Here is a 26,663-nt window from a genome sequence, read left to right as displayed (position 1 = left end):
CATTCTAAATGCTGCAGTAAGATTGCAGTACTGTTAGTCAATCACTTCTTTGCCAGTCATTTGGCAGAGAAATTCATTACTATGTCAGTTCAAAGAAGCAGGTTATGAATGATTGTTTCTGGTTTGTGAGCAGGAACAGATAATGCAGCATATTATACTGTAAATCATTTTGGATACATTTCTAAAAAAGAACTAAATTATCAAATGAAAATAATGGTATATTGAAAGTAAGTTATTAAGTTAACACTGAAAATATGGAAGAATAAAGCAAATGAAAATGAAGTCTCCATCTTCTGCAATATCGAGGTCTCCTGTAGTATTTTAACTCCAGAAATAAAAGGTCACGGCATAGTCTATGCCATTTAATGGGATGGTTGTTAATTGGAACATTGATTTACAGAAAGCATTTGCTGATTTATTCCCCTTGCAGAAGACTGCCTGTTCATTAGGCTAGGGCTTCTTCCAGAGTGGAATAATTGTTAAAAAGAGAGGAATAGCACAAAGGCAGTGCTATCAATAAATAACTCCCCCCCCCCCCAAACAACTTTCCCACCCCCACCCCCATCTCCTACCACATCCCCATACTACAGTGCTTTGTCCAAGTAGACATCAGTCATCTTTGAACCCAGTGGTCATTATAACCTACTGCTCCAAATCCACCTGTAAAGCTGCTTAAATCCTTGCAGCAGTTAAAGGATTCAGAAGAAATGAAACCTTCTAACATGGTTAGCTTCTTTTATCCCAAAAGCTTTAACTGTACAATGGAAATCGTGAGATGAATTATAATGATATGTAGCTAAAGGACTGTTGGGGGAAAAAACCCTAGGAGGGTTAGTGAAATTAGCACAATTCCAAATTTAGATTCACGTCATTGTCCTTATTTAAGTTCCTTTCTGCCACAGAAAGGCTGCTCGTTTGCCAGAAATAGACTTGATATTATGGCTGAGATACTCCCTTATGAAATGTTTAACACACTAGAGATAACGTGACCTAATTTCTTGATTAAAACTCTAGTATAAGAAACTTAATATACCAGAGAGCAAATATTCAAGAAAGCTTGAATAATGTAATAAAATTGCAGAGTCTAAGAAGTTAGCATGTATTAGTGAAAAGTTAAAATAGCTTGACTAGACGCATAGTAAATGCACACAGTAAATTCCATAATTATCCCTTTCCTTCCTGTTTCTTTTTCACTTGTCAGTTGCTGGTTTCCAGGTAAGGCTTTCTCGCGTTGGAAAGCACCCAGCATATTACCCACGCAAAATATTACAATCAGTTAAAATGGTTAATGGAATGAAGCAGAGAATGGTTTGTTGCTCAGTTGCAGAATAATAATGTACATGGACCTGGGTTAGACAGACCATTTTTATGTTGCACTATAATCACAGAGCCATCGTGACTGAGCACGTCAATTTACTTATTGTGTGGTTCAGTCTGAAGAAATCAAGAGTGGGATATATATTCCACTTCTAGCATGAGTGCCAACCTCAATTTATGCTTTCCCTCTACTGGCTAAATAGACATGTTAGCTCTGCAAAGAATATGGATTCAGCGTGCAACCCTGCATATGAATATAGTTCAGGGTGGCACGTGTGTGAATAATGTCCAAACTTTCCATCATTTATTTCCTTGGCATAATGAGTTTCTTTTATACATATTATATTGGTACATTTTTCATCGATACACATTACACATATCACTGTGTTCATTCTTGTAGGCTATGCAGCATCACCATGCAGTTCATGAAGTATCATACATTGCCAAGGATATCACCGACCACCGCGCCTTTGGCTATATATGTGGTAAAGAAGGAAATCATCGGTTTGTAGCAATAAAAACATCTCAAGCAGTGAGTATAAGCCCTATAACTTCTGACGTGCTTTTATGGCTATGTGAATGCAATGACAAATTAAAAATCATCTAAAAATAATGAGAACTGTGTTTAATTGTTAATTACTATCGGGTGTACACCCTGTTCCATTAATAATATATACCATTTGTTAAATAATGCCTATTTGGTTATGTTTTTGTTTATAAAATTCTAAGGTGCAGACTATGCCCATTTTTTCCCTTCATTTTGACGATTAGGCTGAACCCGTCATTCTTGATCTTCGAGATCTCTTCCAACTCATCTACGAACTGAAACTTCGGGAGGAGAAGGAGAAATTGGCTCAAAAGGATAAACAAAGTGAACAGGCAGTCTATCAGGTAACAATGACCATGCTTTCTGTAGTAATTGAAAGGAACTGCAGATGCTGGTTAATATGAAAGATAGATACAAAATGCTGGAGTAACTCAGCAGGTCAGGCAGCATCTCTGGAGAAAATGGGCAGGTGATATTTCAGGTTGGGACCCTTCTTCAGACTGATTGCTGGAACCAAGAAAAGGCCAGGCTTTCTGTAGTGCTGTTTTGGGAAACTCAACAGGCAAGTCTGTTACCAAATCATATTTATCACCGTCCTCTTTTAACATGTCCCTGGTTTCCACAATTGCCACTCTTATTGATAGTAAGTCTGGGTATTTATTATTGTGACAGCTAATTCCTGGTATAAATCCTGCTTATGTTTTGCCTTCCACACAGTGAATGAGTGTCTGCAAAAAAGCAGTTGTTCACAAGTCCATAAATAATATCTCCTGGAGTGTACAGAAGAGAGCAAACAAGTTTTCCACCATGTATGATGGTCTTACAAGATCTTGTCATTAAAGAACAAATATACTTTTCTGTGCCTACATCAATAAGCTATATCTTTGATTTCATATAATTGGCCTCCTTGACTCGGGATAAAACCTATGTCCAAGCCGTTTTTCCTGGAAAATTCTCAAATTGGGACAGGTTCCTTTGGTGCATCACTAATTCCTGACAAAACTGCAATTCTTCAATATCCAAAAGTTCACTTTTTGCCATTCGTATGTCTTTGTGCTATTCCAGTCATTTTCTCAATATTCTCCGCCACCAAAACTAACAGTTAGAAATCAAATTAAAAGTGGCAGAAAAACCCATAGCTCTCTTCGTTTAGTTTAGAGATACAACATGGAAACAGGCCCTTCGGCCCACCAAGTCCACGCTGACCATCGATCACCTATTCTCACCAGTTCGATGTTATCTCACTTTTGCATCCACCGCTACTCATTAGGGCCAAGTCACAGAGGCCAATTAACCTACAAACTCCCACGTCTTTGCGATGTGTGAGTAAACTGGTGCACCCGGAGGAAACCCATGAGGCCACAGGGAGAAAGCGCAAACACCACACAGACAGTAGCCGTGGTCAGGAACGAACCTCGATCTATGGTGCTGTGAGCACAGGGCCGCCCTTTTTATTTTTTATTTTTATTTTTTTTAACCTTTACCAATTTTTATCTAACCAGAAATCATCAATATTTGTGCCAAACAGTTTTTTCTTCTTTTACTAGAAACCACGTTAAAAAGTTTGAAAAGTTTCACATTGTATTAGTCTGCCCCAGGGCAGCTGTGGCTACAGAAGTAGCTTACCACCACCGAGTGTGACTGAGGAGTGAATGAATAATGCGATGTAAAGCGCCTTGAGTATTAGAAAGGCGCTATATAAATCCCATCCATTATTATTATTATTATTATTATTATCACTTAATTCACAAATAAGTTAACGCCACATTTCAAATGACGATCACAAAATTGAATCGCATTAAAAAAATAATAATCTATCGACAGAAAGGCACTGCAGAGTACTGAAGTGAAAAGGTAGTCATGCTGATTTCCTGAGGTTTGGTCTTTTTGCTGCTCTCTCCCAGTGTGTGCTTGTAAAACAGATACTTGGCCATGCCGTTCTGAGGGGCTTCCATACACATCAGATAGGTAATCATATCTCCAAGCTTCCGGATGGTCTTGACCTGCTCAGTCAGGTCGTGAGTCTACAGAAAGTCGCACATGTGAGGGTTGTTTTTGTCAGAAGCCCGTTTGTGGAGCTTCAGGAGAGACTGGTTGATAGACACAAAAAGCTGTAGTAACTCAGCGGGACAGGCAGCATCTCTGGAGACAAAGAATGGGTGACATTTCGGGTCAAGACCCTTCTTCAGTCTCAACCTGAAACGTCACCCATACCTTTTCTCCAGAGATGCTGCCTGTCCCGCTGAGTTACTCCAACTTTTTGTGTCTATCTTTGGTTTAAACCTGCATCTGCAGTTCCTTTCTACACAGAGACTGGTTGATGGTCTTTTCCAAGTGTATGGCGCACTGCAGAACCTCTGGGCCATTGCTCCACTTGTCTCTGAAGGATAACACAACCCAATGCTGGTTCTGAAATTTTATCAGCTTTTCCATGTGATCCTGCCCCTCATGGGATTGATCCTTGAAAAACTTGGCTAAGTTCTTCAAAGCCACATCATCCTGATTGACGTAGGCAGGTATGGACGGGTATATAGACATAACCATATAACCATATAACAATTACAGCATGGAAACAGGCCATCTCGGCCCTACAAGTCCGTGCCGAACAACTTTTTTCCCTTAGTCCCACCTGCCTGCACTCATACCATAACCCTCCATTCCCTTCTCATCCATATGCCTATCCAACTTATTTTTAAATGATACCAACGAACCTGCCGCAACCACTTCCACTGGAAGCTCATTCCACACCGCTACCACTCTCTGAGTAAAGAAGTTCCCCCTCATGTTACCCCTAAACTTCTGTCCCTTAATTCTGAAGTCATGTCCTCTTGTTTGAATCTTCATAAGAGGCATTGAGCCAGTGAATGCTGGCTTCTCATTCCTGGTGGTAGTTCTGATGCGACCTCGCATTAAATCAACCTGCAGAAGTTCTGACACAAAAGGTTACATATCATAGTACAGGTTTTTTTTAGAGAGGATGATTTTGTGAGGTTTGAGTTCTATTTCGTTCAAATACTATTGAAGTGAGAATACAACCTGGATTCCCAATCCTAACCCCTTGCCCTATTTAATTATGTTATGAGAGAAGTAAGTTGCATGATACAATTCAGTAGGAGGTGGTATTTAATTGTAGTTCATTACTTTCCAATGACCTTATGTTTGGACTTTGAGTGATAAAATGGCCTGTTGTTACAAAGACTTAACAGAAATCCCAATTATCTCAACCCAGCTCTAAAAGGACACTAATATTATAGATCTTTTGGACCGTTACAGAAATTGGATAAATTGAGAAGCCTTGTTTGTAGAAGCCACAGGATAGAATGGTAATTAATGGAACGGTTTAGTTGGTATTTTCTTGTGATATTAAATAAAGTGATGTGTTTGGTTAGTTCTGGAAGCTGTGTTTTATTCTGACCTTGGACCATGGTTAACTTGACCTGGAGGTGTTTAATGATCTTCTGCACAAATATTCACATAATGAGCATACTAAAAGTAACAAGATCAAAGTGAAATTATCAATAGAATCTATGTTTGTTTAAATTTTCCAACTGCTAATCCTGAAATAAAAGATTTTAATTGACTACACTATTTAAATAATTGTTCTTCTACTTTGCAAATTCTGTAACCTAATCTTTTCCAAACTGCATTTGCTGATGCTTGCGCTGATTGTCTCTCCTCTCTCTCTCTCTCTCTCTTTACATTTCTGATTGACTCTAATTCAGACCATTTTGGAAGAAGATGTCGAAGATCCTGTCTATCAGGTAATCTTGACAATTTTAACAAAACACAATTACTTGAATCTCATGGACAGATTTACTTATTAAAAATAAAGAAATAAGTCTGACTGGATTTGCCTTCTAGATAAATATGAGGTTACAATATTTTCAATTAAGACAATGAATATATTGGAAACCCAGTGAAACATGGTTTTTGGAAATAGGATAAAGCAATTGCCTGGATTGTTCACGGTCTTTTAGTTGATGTATGTACTCAATCTTATTGAATGTCTTATACCGAGTTTTACTCGGGGGTAATTTTCTAAAGTGAATTGTTGATCTCAGAATGTAACAAATAAAAACCTTCTTCTAACTGCGAAGAAGCAAGTAACAATTAGACATTCGCCAGGTTCAAAAACATTTTAAGTTTGCTTCATTCTTCTTTCTTTAGTACTTCTTCCTTCCAATTGTGTGTTCTTTTCTCTTATGAAGACCAAATTATTTTATTTTATTAAATATTTTTGGATTGTGAACTTTGCTCCCAAAGCCAGCATTTATTGTTCAACCTTGGTGAACTGCCTTATTAAATCATTGAAGTGTGGTATTGTCCAAAAGTACTGTTACCTTTTTCAGCACGGCCAATTATCCCACATTGCCTTACAGCCTATTGCCAATCAACTCCATTTAATTTTTCTACCACCCAACTACTCCAAAGATAATTTATAGTAACAATTAATGTACCGACCAGCTAGCCCTTTGGATGTATATTTTAATTAATTGGGCTATCCCTTCAAATTCTAAGCAATGGGAAGTTGTTCACTTTTTCTACATGACTTCTCAGAAGCCCCACCCATTGATTTCACATATCAAGAAGTCATGAATGAAATTATCAAGTTATTGATTCGACAGGGAGAAAAGCATAGATGCAGTCTTTGGTAAGGCATGCTGGCAGCAAAAGCAATCTGAAAACTGAGACTAAATGTGTTTGCAGAATACGGCCAGGTTTTCACTAACATTGTCGATCTCCTTTGAAATAGTTCACTTCATGTCTCCTGATGATGGATTCCAAATGTATCAGAAGACCCACCTTTCATCAGTTGATCTAACACTGACTGTATTTCACAATCCTTCAAAAGCTCACATAGAGTAACACCCTAAAGAATATAATCCTCCAGAAAGACCAGTGTGTGTCAAACCTTGATATGTGGTATTAGTGATTTTCTTTTGTAAAACACACTGGGCAAACCCAGCAATTCAATCAAACATTTAAATCCCTTCTGGAGGATTAGGGCTGACTCTCACTCAAACCCACTCTTTTCTCTGTTTTATTTTAACTTTCAGTAAAGTAAGGGAAAGGCAGTCTAATAGAATTCACTTCCACCTATCTGAGCTGCACTTCGAATGCTGTGATACAGAAACCTTTTATCCAATGAACATGTGAAAAAATATTTTTTTTAATGAAAGGGTTCATATTATGGCATCCATGGCTGAAACTCTTTTTGGCACCTGTCTTAAAATACCTTTGGGTGATAGAATCTTTAAGTTTGAAGTATAGGTCATCTATAATTGAGCAAAAAGTTCACATTCATAAATTTAATAAACATAATTTATGTTTTAGTGATTGAAGGACCCTTGGTTCAAGTTTACATTATTTGTTTTTGCCGAACAAGGGATTTTAGTATGAAAGTAAAATGTTGAAGGCACAGGAAATTTGAAAGTATATTGCTGAAGAGATTGCTGTGTTGGATAAAGCCCTGCCAAATGTTGATGTAAAACCTCAAGATCGTGTATATGGCATCTTCCCATAATTGAAATGCAGGTGATTAATAATTTCACATCGCTGAGCCCTGTTTTGTTATTCATGCCTAGAAATTGGATTCTGCCTTTTTTTGTGTGCTGTACTGGGGATGCAAACGGTGTTAATGTCCATTTAATTTGTTTGCAAAACATCACAAAATTGGCTAAAAAGCCGATTCAAACAGTTTTAAAGTGGTTTGCACGTGCAAAAAACACAATTTGCCAAATGACCGCATTTTGTGTGATGCAATTTCAGACAATTTGCTGCAGACCTGCCTGAAAAGGGTTTCAGCCATTGTTCAGCCATGATACAGTCAAATGGCAATGAATCTGTAGCTTTTACGGAGGAAAGATGCCTCCAGAGAAAGGAAGACAGCTGCTAGATTTGCTCAAAGAAACAGGGAAGTACTCATTAAGAGGGAGATTGTGGGTGCCAAGGTGGACTGGAGATCAAGTAGGATCACCATAAAAACTGGCCCCTCCACGTTTAAGGGTTCTCGGTCATTTAAGCAGAAATAAAAATTATGTCCTCACGAGAAACAAATGAGTGAAATTTGTGCTATGAGCCAGCCATTTCATGATTCTTTTTTGTAGTCTGATTCACAGTTTAGTTTAGTTTAGAGATACAGCGCGGAAACAGGTCCTTTGGCCCATCGAGTCCGCGCCGACCAACGATCCCCACACTATCATACACACACTAGGGACAATTTACACATACACCAAGCCAATTAACCTACATACCTGTATGTCTTTGGAGTGGTCTTGAGTTATTGGGAGCAGGCTGGATTGGCTGGTGTTTTATTTTCTTTAGGCTGAGAGGTGGCATTATTGAAGTGCACAAAATAATCAAGGGCATAGATTAAGTGAATGCTCCGAGTCTTTTTTCCAGGGTCAAAGATTTTAGAGGACCAGTGGTGTTGACATCGTGACTCTGATACTTGTTGGAGGCTCAGTAGCTTTATTAGGGATAGTGAGTAGGTGGGAGGAGCCAGGGGAGTAGAGGGTAGCCCTTGTTCCCCAGGGCCCAAACCATTGGGCAGAACAGGCTACAGAACATATCTGTCAGCAAATTATTCCTGAGCATGAATACACCTTGTGTGATTCCTGAGAACAGGTCTTCCACCATCAGGAAAATATAATGAACCACAACCATCTTCACATTTAGGAGCTGAAAACGTTTCTAATGATGAAACAGTCAAGGTTAATAAGAGGAAACCATTTTGACACACTCGTTTAGTTTAGAGATACAACGAGGAAACAGGCCTTTCAGCCCATGGAGTCCATGTCGACCAGAGATCCCCGTACACTAACTATCCTACACACTCGGGACAAATTACAATTATACCAAGCCAATTAGCCTACAAATCTGTATGCCTTTGTAGTGTGGGAGGAAACCGGAGCTCCCTGAGGAAAACCCATGCAGGTCACGGGGAGAAGGTACAAACTCCGTACAGACAAGCACCTGTGGTCAGGATCGAACCCGGGTCTCTGCTCTATAAAGCAGCAACTCTACCACTGTGCCACCATGCCATAGTGCTGGCACAGGCTGGCACAGGCAAACCAAAATGTTGGCAAAACCCAGTGTCTGAGAAACCATCTGCTTCTTTCAGGATCTCCATGACTTGTGTGACCTCTGTAATGTTGGAGTAAGTAGCAAATTGTGGGACATGAAGTCCTTGACATGCATTGAATAGTCCAAGTGCAAGAACTTGTCCAAAGGTCTTCCTGCAGCATGACACATGTCTCAGTAATGACATGTCTCAGTAATGACATTCTTGGCTACCTGAAGCTACAAACATATTGTTTTATCAGGGTAGCCTACGTTCATAATCATACTTTATTCATATTTTAATATCCACGTATGTTTTGCAACATACGAGGAATTTGATTTGATGTTGGGATGTGGTATTTCTAAGACTCTCTGTGTGTGGGCTCCTCATTCATGAATCTTGTTGAATCTCCTGCCTCGATATCCCAACCCAACTTGTGTTGTAAGTGGCAGCCAGGCTGGTGCCTCCAATAATAAAGTGAAGTCAGGACTATCACCTCTGAGGCAGCCCTTGCATGTATTTTGACAACTAAAAGTTGCACCTGTAAACCGTGAAAGGTACCCGAGCAGCTAGTCTGGTCTGCTCTCCTGATGTCAGCACAGTGGCTCTTTAAGCAGAAGCAGATGTAGCAAAAGTAGTGCAAGGTGCTCTGAGTTGTACTGTGAGTGTTTAATAAAGAACACACACTGGCAAAGGAAAATTCACGTGTCCTGGCTCGTCATATGAGATGCGATAACATCAAGTTACCAGTCCAGTTTCTTGATGGGTGCAATATTGTGCAAGATGATGACCAGTGTTAACTAACCCAGGTTAAATGACTCTTATGCATTAACAGAAACAGGCGCAAATGATCCAATTTCTAAGCCATGGTGTCCTCCAGAAAGTGTATTAAATAAGAGCAAGCTATGACTGATGGAGAACCAGTCGGCTACCCAGGTTGTTCCTATGCTTCTTACTGACTTGTAACTCTGTGTACCCAGCTGTACTATATAAAACTTTTGAAATTGCTGGTCTGACTCTTGCTTTAGATTTTTCTTTGCTCCAACTTCTTATGTGCTTTCCTACTCTTTTGCCTTTTTGCTTTCCGCCTTGCGCTGGCAATGTAACAGTACATTGTATTTGAAGCTGGACATGAGCCAATCCGTGAAACAGAGGAGAGCATTTACCAGGTACAAACTTTTGATCTAAATTATTCAACACATCATTTTCCTGATATATTTATACGTTCATTAATATAGTTCCCAGTTTCTTACCAAACATTACTGTGCTGTTCAAAAGGAAAAAAATGTTTGTTATTAATTTTGATTTTAATACTGGCAAAATATTAGATATTTTGAGTTATTTTAATTTTAAATGATTTGCAGTCTATGGGATAATAACTGGCCCAAAATATAGAAAACTAAGCAGCCTCTGAGTATAGGCATTTCATCCACCCGTGAATAGGTTTCTATGGGGAGATTACAGTAAGATGTCACTGACAGAGGTAAATAGTTGGCATAAAACAGAGACAGTGGGAAACATTTGCAGATAGAATTTAAGACGTTATATGCTTTAACTTTAAAATAACTACTGACATCAATTCATGTTGCAGTTGTCTAGGAAACAAGAAAATAATTCAATCTGATTTGATGTGGTAACTGTAAATACATTAGCAACAGTTGCTAAGTGAGGCAGTCTATTATTGTGCCATCAATTTCATTTCCATGTTTCCATGCTGATGGTTTCAATAATCCTGAGTATTGTTTATAATGGATGAATCTGTTCCAAATGTCACACCAATTAAAATGTTAAAGTTTTTGGTGTATAAGGCAATTTGGAATATGACAGCAATGGCTTGCCCTGTACGATTACAATGCAGGATAATATTCTCTATCCGTAAACCTATATAACCTCTGCAATCTGATGTATATTCCCAACACCACATTATTAGTTAGGTCACAAAATCTTAACTTCGGGTTGCAAGAAGCTTTTTAACAAGTAAATATGCTTAATCTGCTTATTTCCCACTGTCCAAAGAGTTGTAAGTATTCGATCAACAAGAAGAATTCAAGTGTCCCATATCTAAATATAATGTAAAAATTGAGAGGTATTAAATTTACCGTTTGGATTATGGGCAAGGAATGAAGGACTGATTGGATAGTTCATACAAAACCTGTGCAGGCCTGATAACTTGAATGCAATCCTGTGATTTATCATGACTATGAATTTACATCTCAAGAATCAACAGTAAATATGTAGCTTACTCAAAGAAATTATGAATTCGTTTTAGATTAGTTACAATAACAGTGGGAAATCTTTCCAAGGATTGTATACAAATATGTATTGCATGGACAAGTTAAGCTGAAGGGCTTGTTTCCATGCTTCTTTGACTATGATTTAATTGGGAAACAGTGCGAGTCAGAAAATGTAGGTAAATAGATGAATGGGATTATTATCTGTCAGAAAATATGGGTCAGAGTTTGAAGGGCCTGAATTTTACAGTGTGTGTAGTGACAGAGACCACTCGGCAGGGCATTGGAAGCATCATGTCTGGGGTGATTCTTTGGCCAAGGATAGGAATTGAGCCAAGCAGTTCCACCAGCTAGACACCTGTATAGAAGCATAGGAATAGGATGCCACGGTCGACAGTGTCAGTGACTGGTGTCTTTGTCGAGGCTCTATAAGGCGCTGGTAAGGCTGCACTTGGAATATTGTGAGCAATTTTGGGCACCATATCTGAGGAAGGATGTGCTGGCTCTGGAGAGGGTCCAGAGGAGGTTTACAAGAATCATCCCAGGAATGAGTAGGTTAACATATAATGAGCATTTGTCGGAGCTGGGCCTGAGGGGGGACCTCATTGAAACAGAGAGAAAAGTGAAAAGCTTGGATAGAGTGGATGTGGAGAGTCTGGGACTAGAGGTCATGCTCTCATAATTAAAGGATATTATTTTAGGAAGGAGATGAGGAGAAATTTATTTAGTCAGAGGGTGGTGAATCTGTGGAATTATTTGCCACAGAAGGCGGTGGAGGCCATGTCAGTGAATATTTTTAAGACAGAGTTAGATAGATTCTTGATTAGTACAGGTGTCAGAGGTTATGGGGAGAAGACAGGAGAATAAGGTTAGGAGGGAGAGATAGATCAGCCATGACTGAATGGCAGAGTAGACTTGATGGGCCAAATGGCCTAATTCTACTCCTATTCCTTATAACCTTATGACTTTGACTGGAGATGCTGCAGAACTATGGCTGGAAATGGAACCTAATTGGAGGTATGCAAACAAGGGGCTTCAGTTAAGAAATGCATGACTTTGGGTGGTTACAGATTATCAGATGCTGAGGTGAAGGTAAGGTTGGAGATGGAACAGTGATTTTTAAGATTTGAGGGGCAGGACTGATTCATGAGGCGAGGGGTGACAGCAGCTCTGCCTTAGGAAGAGAGAACAGTCCTGGAGGATAAAGAATTGTTAACACCCGCATGGGCCTATACTCAGAGAGTGGTAGCTGTGTGGAATGAGCTTCCAGTGAAGGTGGTGGAGGCAGGTTCGTTTTTATCATTTAAAAATAAATTGGATAGTTATATGGATGGGAAAGGAATGGAGGGTTATGGTCTGAGCGCAGGTATATGGGACTAGGGGAGATTATGTGTTCGGCACGGACTAGAAGGGTCGAGATGGCCTGTTTCCGTGCTGTTATTGTTATATGGTTATATGGTTATGGGCCACAGCAAGATGTGTTGAGTAATCAGCAGTTTAATGGGAATGAAGTTGAGGGAGCAGGAGGTGCGTTTCATTGAGAGGTGAGTTTTGAAGATAATATGAGGGTAGCTCAGAGAGAAAGGTCTTGATTTAGGTCAGACTTGGAGAAAGTGAAAGGTTTGTCTGGTAGGTAGCGAAAGTCAGCGCCATGGTGGAGGCAGCAGGCTGGACGGTCTTACTCTAAGTGACAAAGAAATCCACAGTTTCTTAGTTTCTTAAGTATATGTCACGAATTATGACAAAATTGTGACATTTATTAACCAGGAGTCATTTGTTGCTGGCTAGCAAGTGGTATTTATTTGGATTGAATGAAATGTCAGAACAATGATTGGGTTGGGGACAACTATTAGAATTAAATTATTAGAGGGTGCTTTTGGTAGGAGAGCACAGCTTTAAGTTTATTATACTGTATTTGAGAATAATTAGATAAACATCTATTGGCAATAACCCCCTTTAATGTTTATAATCATTTAAAAAAGTGATTATTTAAAAACAGGTATTGTTTTTTTAATTGCTTTTATTGACATTACTTTGATATTACTTAAATTGAAACTTTTACGAACTATTTGCTACATGTAGATTTGGGATTAATTTCCAGTATATCTCTAAAGATAACATGCCAGCATGATGCTTTACACTCAGGTGTTGCATAGAGTAATATACCTATGCTCCCACACTCTGTTAAGTTCCAGATCTCAGCCACTTCTCTGTAATGGAACATTGTAGAGAATCAATTTTCTTAGTGAAGAAAAATGGGATAAAGAATGATCCCAGACTCATTTCATGCACTTCAGAGAAAATTGGAAGCAAGTCAAGTGGCTTGAGAATGAAAAGTCAGAAGAATTTATACCCTGTTTACGAACAGCTGTTAATTTACTGGTTTATGCTAAATTGAAAGTTTTAAGTGTAAAATGCATATGTTTTCTCGGGTACAATGTTAGTACATCTCACTTTAAATTCCATATGTGCCCCATTTTTTTAATCCATATAAATGGAGAATGATCTGTAGTGCAGATTGCAAATTGACTGTTTGATATCAGTGCTGCTTCCCGGAGTTGCCAGACTTTTGGAGTGTCGCGTGGAGTTCTGATCGCCTCATTACAGGAAAGATGTGGAGGCTTTGGAAAGGATGCAGAGGAGATTTATCAGAATGATACCTGGATTAGGGGGTATTAGCTGCAGACAAAGGTTGGACAAACGTGGATTATTTTCTCTGAATTGCTGAAGGTTGCAGGGAAACCTGATAAAAGTATATAAAATTATGAGAAGCACAGAAAGGGGAGACACTCAGAATCCTTTTCCCAGGATGGAAAAATCAAATACAGGGGGCATAGCTTCATGGCGAGAGGGGAACATATTAAAGGAAATGTGTGGGGCAAGTTATTTACACAGAGAGTCGTAAGTGCCTGAAACTGGCTGCCAGGGTTCATGGTTGAGGCAGATACGATAGTGGCATTTAAGAGACTTTTGGATAGGTATATAGAAATGCAGGGAATGGGGGGAAAAGGATTACATGCAGGCAGATTGGAGTTGATCTTGTTATTATGTTCTGCAATGACACTGTGGGCCGAGGGGGCCTGATCTTGTGCTGTACCGTTCTATGTTCTATGTTCGATGTCTCTGTTTGCATGGAATATCACACAGTACAGCACAGGAACAGGTCCTCTAACCCACCGAGTCTGTGTCGACCAATCCCATCCTTTTATTCCCAACCTGTTCACGTGTAAGTCTAAATGCCTCTTAAACATTGTTATTGTATCAGTTTTCTGTGGCATCGTGTTCCAGGTGCTCCCCACTCTGTGAATAAACATGCCTTGACAAACCTCCTTTAAACATTCCCTCTTTTACTTAAAACTATGCCCTCTAGTATATGACATTTCCATCCTGGTAAAATACTGGCCTATTTATGCCTCTCATTATTGTACATACTTATATCAGGCCATTCCTAGCCTCCAATGCTCCAGAGAAAACCTCCACAATGTTCATGTAGTGTAGCAAATGGAATTGCACACATGCTACAAATATAGTCCATCTAAAGTTTTACACAACTACAACATGCCTTCCCAACCATTACGTTCAATGCCCAACATACAAGCAGGTTGTATGCTTCCTTACAAGCTTTTCTTGCCACTTTCAGGAAGCTGTGGATTGGCTCTGTACATTAAATGCTTCTTAGGATCCGGCTTTTTTCTTGCTTTTGATCTCCCAAAATTAATATCTCACACTTGTCCAGATTCAACTCCATCTACCATTTCTCCACCTAAATTTCCAACCGAACTATATCCTGCTGAATTGTTTATTAACCTTCCTCGCTATACATAATTCCAACAATTTTTGTATCATCTGTAAATGTATTAATCAATATGTCTACATTTTAATTCAAACCATTCATATATATTACCAGAGGTAATAGGTCCAGAGGTCCTAACATTTAACCTTATGGTACTGCTACTGGTAATAAACCTCCAAACAGAAAAGCATCCCTCAACACAATGTCTTCTCTACCAAGCCACTTTCGATCAAATTCACCAACACTCAATGGATCCCATGTGACTAAATCTTCAGGACCAGCCTACCACGAGGAACCTTGTCAAATGCTTTACTGAAGTCCATGCAGACAATATCTGCTGCACTTCCTTCATCAACTTTCACCATAATCCTCCCCAAAATGTCCAAACTACTGCAAATGTACTCTCCTTCACCTCAGTACACGTGACAATAATAAACTAAAGTAAATTAAACTTCTGGGCAACAGCTCAGCACAACACTGCAAAAATGTGCAGAGAGGTGCTGATGCAGCCCAGTCACAGAGATCAACTCCCCCCCCCCCCCCCCCCCCCCCCCCCCCTCATTGATTCCATCTACACTTCATGTTGCCTTGGAAAAGTGGCCAACATAATCTTCTTCTTCATGCATATGGCGTGCACAGCCTAAAGTTGCAGGACAACTTGTTCTATTTGATCTTATTTGATTGTGCACACTGGGTTGATTGCATTCATCGAAACAGGGTTTCGTGAAGGTTTCAATCTCCCACCCCAGCCAACATAATCAAGGACCATTTACACCCTGGTTATCCTGCCCTTCCCCACCCTCCCGTTAGGTAGAAGATATAACATCTAGAAAACAGGAACCACCAGATTCATGGCGACAGCTCCTTCCCTTCTGTTATCAGACAACTGAACAGTCCTCTCTATGCTAAGGGTGTAGTTCCGATCTCCCAACCTATCTCATTTTGGCGCTTGCACTTTTTTAATGTAACAATGTAACACCATATCCTGCCCTCTGGTATTTTTCTCTTTGCACTGCCTGTTGACTTGTGTATGATTTGATTGTACTTGTTTATAGAATGATTTGACTGCATGTAATGTTTCTCACTGTTTCTTGGCACATACAACAATAATAAACCAACACCAACTTAGTCATTTTCTTTGTTATTTTCCCATCTCAGATACATTGCATTAATATGTCATTTACTAAAACTGATCATCTTCTTCTTGTGTATGGCGTGCACATCCTAAAGTTGTAAGACAACTTGTTCCGTTTCATCTTCCGTTTGTGCACGCCAGGTTGATTGCATTCGTCGAAACAGGGTGGACCACGTGAAGGTTGCAATCTCCCACCCCACTAAAACGGATAACTTATCAAAACTACTCAACTAACCTAAGGAGGTATTAAGGAGCAGTTGGCTCTGAAATATAATAATCTAATTTTGGCTCTGTTGCTTCCCAGAGCTATGTAACTGCTCTGAAATTGAAGGTTCATTTTATTTCAAATCTAATAAATGTAACAAGGGCAAATGACATGGAACCAATTAATTGGAACCAATGAATTACTCCCACTGAAATTCAATTGCTAGGCCTTGATAAGCCAGTAACAGTGATGCTCCTGTTTATGGAGCTGTTTGGGAGATGCAACTCAATGTACCAGAGTTTGACATCGTTGTGCATCCATACAGTCAACAGACTTTCCTTTCGATCACCAAAAATTATATCACAGTTTATTAATTAGAATATTTGTTTGATTGTTTTATATCTAGGTGCCCACAAGCCATCAGAAGGAAGGTGTCTATGACGTGCCAAAAAGCCAACCAGTGAGTCAAGTCTATATCTTGTATATCTTGTCCTAAAATAACATTCTTTGTGTTACTGATCATTCATAAGAACCTTAAAAAAAAGAAATATAGCCTCTACAATTCTGTTTTTGAAGCCTGGTATCCCAGCCCATTGATCTACATTGGGATATGCTTTCATCTAATCTTATTTAAGTTTAGTTCAGAGATGCAGCACGGAAACAGGCCCCCTGGCCCACCAAGTACGTGCCAACCAGCGGTCCCTGTACACTAGCTACACTAGCACTATCCTGCAGTCTAAGGACAATTTACAATTGTTACCAAAGCCAAATGAACCTGCAAACCTATATGTCTTTGGAGTGTGGGAGGAAACAGGAAGAAACGGGGGAAAATCCACACAGTCACGGGGGAGAACATACAAATTCTGTACAGACAGCACTCGTAGTCAGGATCCAACTCCACAGGACTCTGGCACTGTAATTGCGACTTCTCCCGCCCGAGTTGCGGGGTTGAAGAGCTCCTGGAGCGGGGCCTACATCACCGCCCCGCGCGGCTTGGAATGGCCGCGGGACTCTGCGAGCGCCCGCCGGGGCTCTAACACCAAGACCCGGTGTGCGACCTTGCATCACCCGACGTGGCTTAAATGGCCACGGGACATTCGCCATCGCCCGCCGGGGGCTTTGACTTTGACTCTGACATCGGGGGGGGGGGGAGTGCAGTGGAGAGAGAAGTTTTTTTGGCCTTCCATCACAGCAATGTGATGGATGTTTATGTAAAATATGTTGTGTCTTGGGTCTATTTGTTTGTAATGTATGGCTGCAGAAACGGCATTTCGTTTGGACCTCAAGGGGTCCAAATGACAATAAATTGAATTGAATTGAATATTGAATAATGCAGCAACTCTACTGCTGGGCCACCATGCCGTCCCCTTGGTGTATGTGGCTTATTTCACTTTGGCGTCAATTTCTTCAATAATTGAGTCTTAACAGGGAAACAGGACTTTTAGCCCACTGTATTTACGCTAGCCATTATATCCCAACTAATCCCATTTCTCATAATCTGCTCTAAGTTCTAAGGCCTGGCATTTTAAGTTATTACATTTTTTAATTAAATGCAGTGGAGGATCTGCCTCCATTGTATCATGGGAAATGCTTTCCATATTTAAATCATTATCTGGGTGAAAATACTCTTCCTCAAATCCCTTCTGAATTATCTCAAGCCACAGAATGCTGGAATCACTCTGTGGATCAGGTAGCATCTCTGGAGAACACGGATAGGTGACATTTCGGGTTGGGACATTTCTTCCTGTTTTTACACTATCTAATCAATTTATATCCCTCATAATTTTCAACAACTCTTGTCGGGACACCCTCTGCACCAAAGCAAACAAGCCTAGCCTTTCCAGTCTCACCTCATATCTGAAACATTCCCTCCTAGTCAAAATTTAGGCAAATTTCCTCTGCACCGCCACAAAAAAACTATAGTGTGACAACTAAAACTGCCTACAGTGCTCCTGCTGTTGTCTCACTAATGCTTTATAAAATTGCATCTTAAGTTGAACCTTGCACTTATATGCTATGCACAGTCTATTGAAGACAAGTATCCCTGCACCTTTTTAACCACCTGTGTTGCTGTCTTCAGGGATCCTTGAACAGGTACACCCACTGAGTTATTGCAGCATTTTGTGTCCATCTACAGTACTTCCTAAGGTCCTATTATTTGTTGCTTATATCCTAGTTATATTCTCCAAATATTCTCCATCTTTGCATTTTCCAGCATTGAATTTTACCTGCCATTTCTTGTTCCATCTTACTAATTGATCAAGCACCACTGATACAAGCTTTCAATCACAATATCAACATTTGTATTATTAAGCCAAGTTTGCTTCCAACTGCTCCTGAAATGCTTGTATATTACGACAGCACTACCTCCATTAATGCGTTACCTCCTCAAAATTCAACCGTTAGTCTCAACAGCATCTCTCTTTAACAAAGACATGCTTGATTCATCCATGCTTTCCCCAATGCTGATTAATCTTATCTTAAATCTGAAATCACTTTTCCAATGATTTCCCTGCCACTGATATTGGATTCACTACAATGTAATTACCTGGCTTTTCCCTGCTGCCCTTTTTTGCAGTCCTCCATCTTTCACCCATTCTATGGCCAGAGAAGATTTTTATATATCTGTTCTCCCTTGCATCCAGAGCATCTTGGACTGCAGTTCATGAGACTCTGGGGATTTATTTATCAATAAACCTGCCCAGATATATAGTACATCCTCCATTATGATGATAAATATTTCCAGAATGTCACTGCTCATTTCTTTAATTCTCTAACTACAATGCCCTTCTCAATAGTGAATGCCTGGAAATCTAATCTGTTACAGACACAGACACAGGCATGGAGTCACAGATATAGAGGCAGCACATGCTAGAATCTTCAGCAAAAAAACAAACTGCTGAAGGAACTCAGCAGGATTGAGCATATCTGTGGGGGACGATGAAGAATTGCCATCATTTCGGGTTTCATCCCGCGTCAGGATGCTGTGTTCTGTGTCCGGGGATAAAAGAATCAGAAGTGAAATAGGAATGCACTGAAAGAGTTATGACTGGAGACAGATTCAATTGTAGCATTCTAAGAGGAGCTCAATAAATGGCTGATAACACTGAGACATGCTTGATGGGTTAGGCAACACCTGTGAAAAGAAAAACAGAGTACATAATTCAGACCCTTCAACTGGTTTTCTCTTGCTTTTGATAAATCCCGACATTAACCCATTTTCCCAATGCAACAGTCATTTTTCATTTTGCCATGACTCGTCAGGTTGTTGTTGCCTATACGTGGACAATAAATAATTTTGGCACATTGGATTACAAGCAAATTGAGAGTAGAAAACTAAGAATAAATTGAGATTTAAAAATAATTGTATTATATTGCTAAATTAGTTATTTAATTCATAACATTCTACATTAATGGTTTCATTAATGAAGCTGGCCTCAAGGTGTTTTACTTTATTACATGCAAAATCTTTTTATCCTCAACAATACAATTTTCTATAAAGCGCATCTGTCGCAGTTATATTACATGCAACATATATTACTGTTGCATGTAATATAAGAAAGAAAATCTATTGAGCCGAACATATAATTCCATGTTCCTCGTTCTTTCACATTCTCCCCTTCCCATACATGCACACCAATTTCTTGCATTGCTACTTTAAGCGGTACTTATATGATTCATTGTCCCTTATAATTTTTATGTCATATTCTAAATATTCTATTCCCTTCAGACATCTTGTCATGATATTTGATGGCAAAATCACATGGGACACATTTGTAATTTTTTTTGGAGATAGATGTCTGCTGTAACTGTGTATGTAATTTAAAACCCTATGCGCAATTTATTTATGTAGGTCATGGGAATAATATCTGTCACATATTAGTCTTGTAACGCCAGAACTTGTAAAGTGTCAGCTTCCATAGAATTCTTCATAGAACCAAGGAATTGTAGCACACAAACAGACCCATTCAGCCCTTGGTTTGAGCTGACTATGATGCCTGTACAATCCCTCTGAGTCTTTCCTATCTAATTACCTGTCCAAATGCCTTTTTGTTATAATTGTCACTGCATTGACCACCTCCTCTGGCAGCTCATTACAGATACTCACTACCTCTAAAATTACATCTCCTTTAGCATTTATCACCTCATTTTATTCCTGTGCTATATAGTTCTCAGTTCCCCTGCTCTGTGAAAAAGACTCAAATGATCCATGCTCCTCATAATTTTATGAAGCTTTATAGGGTCACTCTTGAGTTTCCTACCTTCCTGTGAGAATAAACACAACCCATCCAATCTCTCCTGGTAACTGCAGCCTCCATTCCAGAGAACATTCTGGTGGATCTCTCCTGCACTCTTTCAATTGACACCGCATCCTTTCTGTTGTGTGACAAACAGAACTGAACACATTGGTCCAAGTGCAGTCTAACCAATGTTTTGCACAACTGTAGCATGACTCTCATATTCAACGTCTCGGCCTATAAAGTCAAGCATACAAAATGCCTTCTTCAATTCCCTACCCTATCTTCTACGGGCATATTTTCAAAGGATACCAAAGATTAAGATATTTTATTGTTAAAAACTACGGTGATGCTGGGAATACAATTAAACAGATAGGAAATATAAGGTATCACCTACATTTTTGGTAATGCTTTTTGATGTAATCTCTGTCCTTGAGTCTAAGGAAACAATGCTGATTACATTTTTCACATGATTCCTCGAAACATTTATGAAATGATGATAAAATCATGTCAACTACCTTTCCTGTTTTGAAGAATCTTCAGGAACTTGGTGCTTGCATTTTAATTTTACATATAGCACTCCCTCCTTGTCCTTGTTGCACTAAACACGGTGCAGGTTCTAGCCCTATGGTCTGCTTGCACAAATGAGCTTTGATTTCCCCTGGAATCTGTAGTCTAGTCCTTATATCTATTTGATAATATTATTTCCTTCATCTTTTTTTTTTTTTGCTCATTGTCCTCTGCATTCTCCCTGACTCTTATGACTTTCCCTGCTTGCATCACACTTTTGTGCTTTCTATGCTGGCTTTTGTACTTCCTTGAAAACGCATTCTCTCTGGTATGGCTGTTGTTATTCTACCCACCTTTCTGCACATAAAGAAAGAGAAGGGGAGCGGGATGATGTTAAGGGGAGAATTCCAGAGCTTTGGGCCTTGACAAAAGGTCTCGCCACTACAGGTGGAGCGTTTTAAGGGTGATCAAGAAACCAGAATTAGAAAATACAAATACTTCTTCCGGTTATAGACTTGGTGAAAATCACCAAGATTGGTAGAATATAACATTTGAAGTTTATCTTTGAATCAAATATAACACCAAGTTTATGATTATTGTGATTCAGTTTCAGACAGTTGCCAGCAGGTATTCTGTCAGAGGAGTCTTGCCTTTGGCTTCCTGTAGCTGCTTATACCTTTGCAAAGGTATAAACACACATTTATCCGCATTAAACATCATCTGCCATGCATCTGCCCACTCCCCCAATCTGTCCAAGTCACCCTGCATCCTCATAGCAGCATCCTCACAGTTCACACTGCCACCCAGCTTTGTGTCATCTGCAAATTTGCTAATGTTACTTTGAATCCCTTCATCCAAATCATCGATGTATATTGTAAATAGCTGTGGTCCCAGCACCGAGCCTTGCGGTACCCATCTAGTCATTGCCTGCCATTCTGGAAGGGACCCGTTAATCCCTACTCTTTGTTTCCTGTCTGCCAACCACTTCTCTATCTTTGTCAGCACTCTATCCCCAATACCATGTGCCCTAATTTTGCCCACTAATATCCTATGTGCGACCTTATCAAATGCTTTCTGAAAGTCCAGGTACACTACATCCACTGGCTCTCCCTTGTCCATTTTCCTAGTTACATCTTCAAAAAATTCCAGAAGATTAGTCAAGCATAATTTCCCCTTCGTAAATCCATGCTGACTCGGACCGATCCTGTTACTGCTACCCAAATGTGCAGCTATCTCATCTTTTATAATTGACTCCAGCATCTTCATCATATATGATCATTTTTTATGAGAAGGCATATTACAGGAGATGTTTGTTAAAGTAGATGAGTTTGTACCCAGTGGAGTGAAGGTGAAGTTCATGTTTTGAAAAGAAAAGTACATACATTTTCTATTCCTGAAATGTATTTTCATTCACAGTACATATGCTGGAAATGTGCATGTTTAATAGCACTTTAAATGTGACATGGTACGTAACTGCTTCCTTTCAATGAAATTATTATTTTTATTTCCTAACTTATACGTTACCTTTTACATTTATTCAACTTATGAATGCATCTCTTCCCCACTGTGCTGAGCCATGGATGGGGCTTAGAATGTATCATGACTATAGAAATATGAGGAATATTCTGGAAGGGTGAGGGCACATTGATGAAAATTCTGAAAAGGATTGAATAAATGACATTGGAGCAAACAATGGAATCAAATCCACTTCTGATATAGGATTTACAAAATCAAAACTTTATTCTTTGCTTTCACTATAATCACCAGTGTTATCCCCATTTCTGCTCTGACTCATTCAGCTTAGCTGGTTTCCCTATCAAGTTTTTCTACTGATATTTATACTGATAATAAGAAGCACAGGGATTATTTTATATCATCAACTAACAGGTGGTTATCCCTTTATGATCCAGCATTGAATATATCTTTTAAAATGCTGATTATATCATTCAATGGTAATGCATTATTCTTGAAAATTATATACAACCAGCTAAAATAGCTTTTTGCTAAACAGAAATACATACCAGTAACATACCAGCTTGGTATAAGAAACTGCTAAATATCTGGGGCTATGGCGGATTATGATATTACAATTTCCCAAACTTTTTCAACAATATTTAACTTAAATCACTGAATGGAGATTTTCAAAATACTATTAATTAAATCCAATACAGTTATCTGTCTCTCTCATTTACATTACATCCCTCACCTCAGCAAATCAGCAAATATGTCCTATCCTGCTTCTCACTTACTGCTGTCCTCACTGAGGACATTCTTAAAGGATATTATTCTTACATTGATTCTATTCTTCAAGGACATTGGATCCTATCTGTGCATTATTATGCTATAATGCTGAGAACTATATTCTGTGCTCTGTATCTTCCCCTTTGCTCTACGTATTGTACTTGAGTTTGCCTTGATTATATTTATATATAGTATTATCTAATGGAAACATAGAAAATAGGTGAAGGAGTAGGCCATTCGGCCCTTCGAGCCTGCACCGCCATTCAATATGATCATGGCCGATCATCCAACTCAGTATCCTGTACCTGCCTTCTCTCCATACCCCCTGATCCCTTTAGCCACAAGGGCCACATCTAACTCCCTCTGAAATATAGCCAATGAACTGGCCTCAACTGCTTTCTGTGGCAGAGAATTCCACAGATTCAGCACTCTCTGTGTGGAAAAAAAAATTTGCATCTCGGTCCTAAAAGACTCCCTCCTTATCCTTAAACTGTGACCCCTTGTTCTGGACTTCCCCAACATCAGGAACAATCTTCTTGTATCTAGCCTGTCCAACCCCTTAGGAATTTTGTAAGTTTCCATAAGATCCCCCCTCAATCTTCTAAATTCCAGGGAGTACAAGCCGAGTCTATCCAGTCTTTCTTCATATGAAAGTCCTGCCATCCCAGGAATCAGTCTGATTTACATTCTCTGTACTCCCTCTATGGCAAGAATGTCTTTCCTCAGATTAGGAGACCAAAACTGTACGCAATACTCCAGGTGCGGTCTCACCAAGGCCCTGTACAACTGCAGTAGAACCTCCCTGCTCCTATACTCAAATCCTTTTGCTATGAATTCTAACATACCATTCGCTTTCTTCACAGCCTTCTGCACCTGCATGCCTACTTTCAATGACTGGTGTACCATGACACCCAGGTTTCGTTGCATCTCCCCTTTTCCTAATCGGCCGCCATTGATTGGATCTGATTGGATAGCATGCAAAACCAAGGTTTTCACTGTACCTCAGTACATGTGACAATAATAAACATAAACCTGAAGTGTCCGAGAATTCCCCTGCTCTGGATGTGTAAAATTACCTCCATTCATGCTGGGGAGGCTGGAAGCCCTAGACTGCTCTCTGTCTCTCTTTGTTCCCTGAATACCACCTCTCCACTGGCAACTGTTCTAATTTTCCCGTGGTAATTGTGCATCCTCTTTGTAGTCATGAAAACTTCTACTTTTCAAACTGAAGTGTGATGCAATGAGTCAGTAGAATGCTTCAAGTATTCATTCCAATATTTTTCCTGTCAGGTGTCAGAACTGCAATGCTTTGTTGTTGCTTTGCACACATTTTCTGTTAAATTAAATCAGATGGTAACATTTCAAGTGTCTCAAGATAATGACTTCCTCAATTGTGCAACAGAAGAGCAGGTTCTTTCTTATCCTGTAAAGAAGCAATAATTTGCAATTCAGTTTTATACCTGATATTTTTAATCTATCAAAGCATAAAGTTCAGTATAATTAAATCCGTTAAAATGGTGCACGTTGAGGTATTAGTTGTCACTTTCTCTCTGATACCTTTGCTTTGAATCTCGGTGTCTTGAGCAGTCCTCCATGGGTTTCCTGTTGTCCTTTGAACACACTGCATATTCTGCACATTCATCACTGACCATCAGGTGGCAAAAGCCTCACATTCTTCTGTGTATGAAACACATTGAAATGCCTATTGCCTCATCTCAAATCAGAGATTTAAGTTTGATCTGTCCTGTTCTTTGACTCAATCCACACAGATTGATCCACATTTAGTCCATTAACCTAGGATCTTGCTGTATCTGTGGCTACAACACATACCACATAACAATGAACCTTTAATCTTGGATGTTACTGTCTCTGTATTCTGATGTGCACCAAAGTACATTGCAGAGTTTATTTGGAATCATGCTTACTCCGTGTCTCTATCATCGCACACCATGCCATTAATCTGGGATTTTACAGTCTCTGTACTTCAACATGACTGAGCCACACTCTGACTGTTAATTCAGGAACTCACTTTCCCTTTGGCTCCATGGCGTTTAGTCTGGGACCTTGCTGCATCTGTGGCTCTGCACCACACTACTCTGCACAGTCTATGCAGAATTTTACTGCCTCTTTATCTCTACACTTTAGAGCACTGCACTTTACATTTAACCTCTATTCTTGCTGTCTGCGGCATTCTGTACTGGGGTCGATAGTTTACAATTCAGGTCATTCAATCATTTGTTGATGCTTTGATTTGGGGAAGAATAAAGTTATTTTAAACATTTTAATGGTCCTTTCTGTGGTGTGATGGAATACATTTGATAATCTTCAGTAGAGCACAGACATTCCATCATATCTGGGGGCAATTTGGCCAATTGTACCTCTATAGGCCAAATAATTACTTTTAGTCCCACCTCAGCTTTTGATTGGTTGAACATCACGTCACGTTGGGGCTCTCTACCATTTCTACACTTATGGGTGTTTTATCCTCATTGAATCATTGCTTTCTCGTAATTCATTCAATTCTCTTCTATGAGGAATACATTATTCTTATCTACTTTGCTTGACTTAAAATGTTACACCTCCTTAGTTACCATGAAAACAATCCATGTCCAAGCAAACTTCCTTCAAGGCAAAACATTTCCAGACCTGGCAACATCCTCACACATCTCCTTTTAGCTTTCCAGTAGTATTATTTTTCCTTGCCTTTTGAGAGCAGTATCCCCATCTACACAAACCAGACTTGTGCTGCTTGAAGGAAACAATAAACAATAAAAGGAGGAGGATGAGAATAATTAAAAGTAGTATGTCTTCTCAATCAACAAAGTCATACTGAGTAGAAAGGCTTCTTATTGTAGATGAAAAATCAATTTTGAATAGAGCTGCATTATATTTACTGCCAAACTAAATTCATTATAAATGAGGATTAACTTCATTTCTGAACAATCAAGGTAATGAAACTCAGCCATCTGCAGAGTTTAATAATCTGTGAGCAGTTTTCTTTACGAAATAGGATACATATTTGAAACATGAAAATGACCTTAGTGTTATAGCATGTCGGACCATTGGTGGAGATTGATGGGGAACTGATAAGGTATGTGCTGCCAGCAAATAGACTGGATGCAGTTATTTATAGCATTAGGAAAACATTCAAGTAGGGAAGGTTAGATAAAAACAGAAAATACTGGAAATATTCAGCAGATTAGGCTATATCTGTGGGGAGAGAAACAGATTTAACATTTCACACTGAAACCCTTTATCAGAATTTGGATGTACGGGGTACAGCATTCTGAACTTCACCTCCTTCATAAAATCAGGTAACTTTTACAGTACAGTTAGATCTCCCATAACTAATTGGAACTCTGTCATCTGAGAGGCAGCATGTC

General features: G+C 39.4%; 1 protein-coding gene across 1 annotated transcript in view; it reads left to right on the top strand.

Moving 5' to 3' along the window:
- LOC116978123 overlaps positions 1–26,663 on the top strand; it is a 279,728-nt gene that overhangs the window by 187,414 nt on the left and 65,651 nt on the right. The window contains exons 5-9 of the mRNA XM_033029145.1: positions 1,718–1,849; positions 2,089–2,208; positions 5,587–5,625; positions 10,037–10,096; positions 16,698–16,751. Coding sequence (XP_032885036.1) covers positions 1,718–1,849; positions 2,089–2,208; positions 5,587–5,625; positions 10,037–10,096; positions 16,698–16,751 — 405 coding nt within the window. The remainder of the gene's footprint in view (positions 1–1,717; positions 1,850–2,088; positions 2,209–5,586; positions 5,626–10,036; positions 10,097–16,697; positions 16,752–26,663) is intronic.

Source organism: Amblyraja radiata, chromosome 10, assembly GCF_010909765.2.
Source record: "Amblyraja radiata isolate CabotCenter1 chromosome 10, sAmbRad1.1.pri, whole genome shotgun sequence".
Taxonomy (NCBI): domain Eukaryota; kingdom Metazoa; phylum Chordata; class Chondrichthyes; order Rajiformes; family Rajidae; genus Amblyraja; species Amblyraja radiata.
The sequence above is the reverse complement of the archived record's forward strand: the minus strand, read 5'-3'. Positions and strand labels throughout refer to the sequence as shown.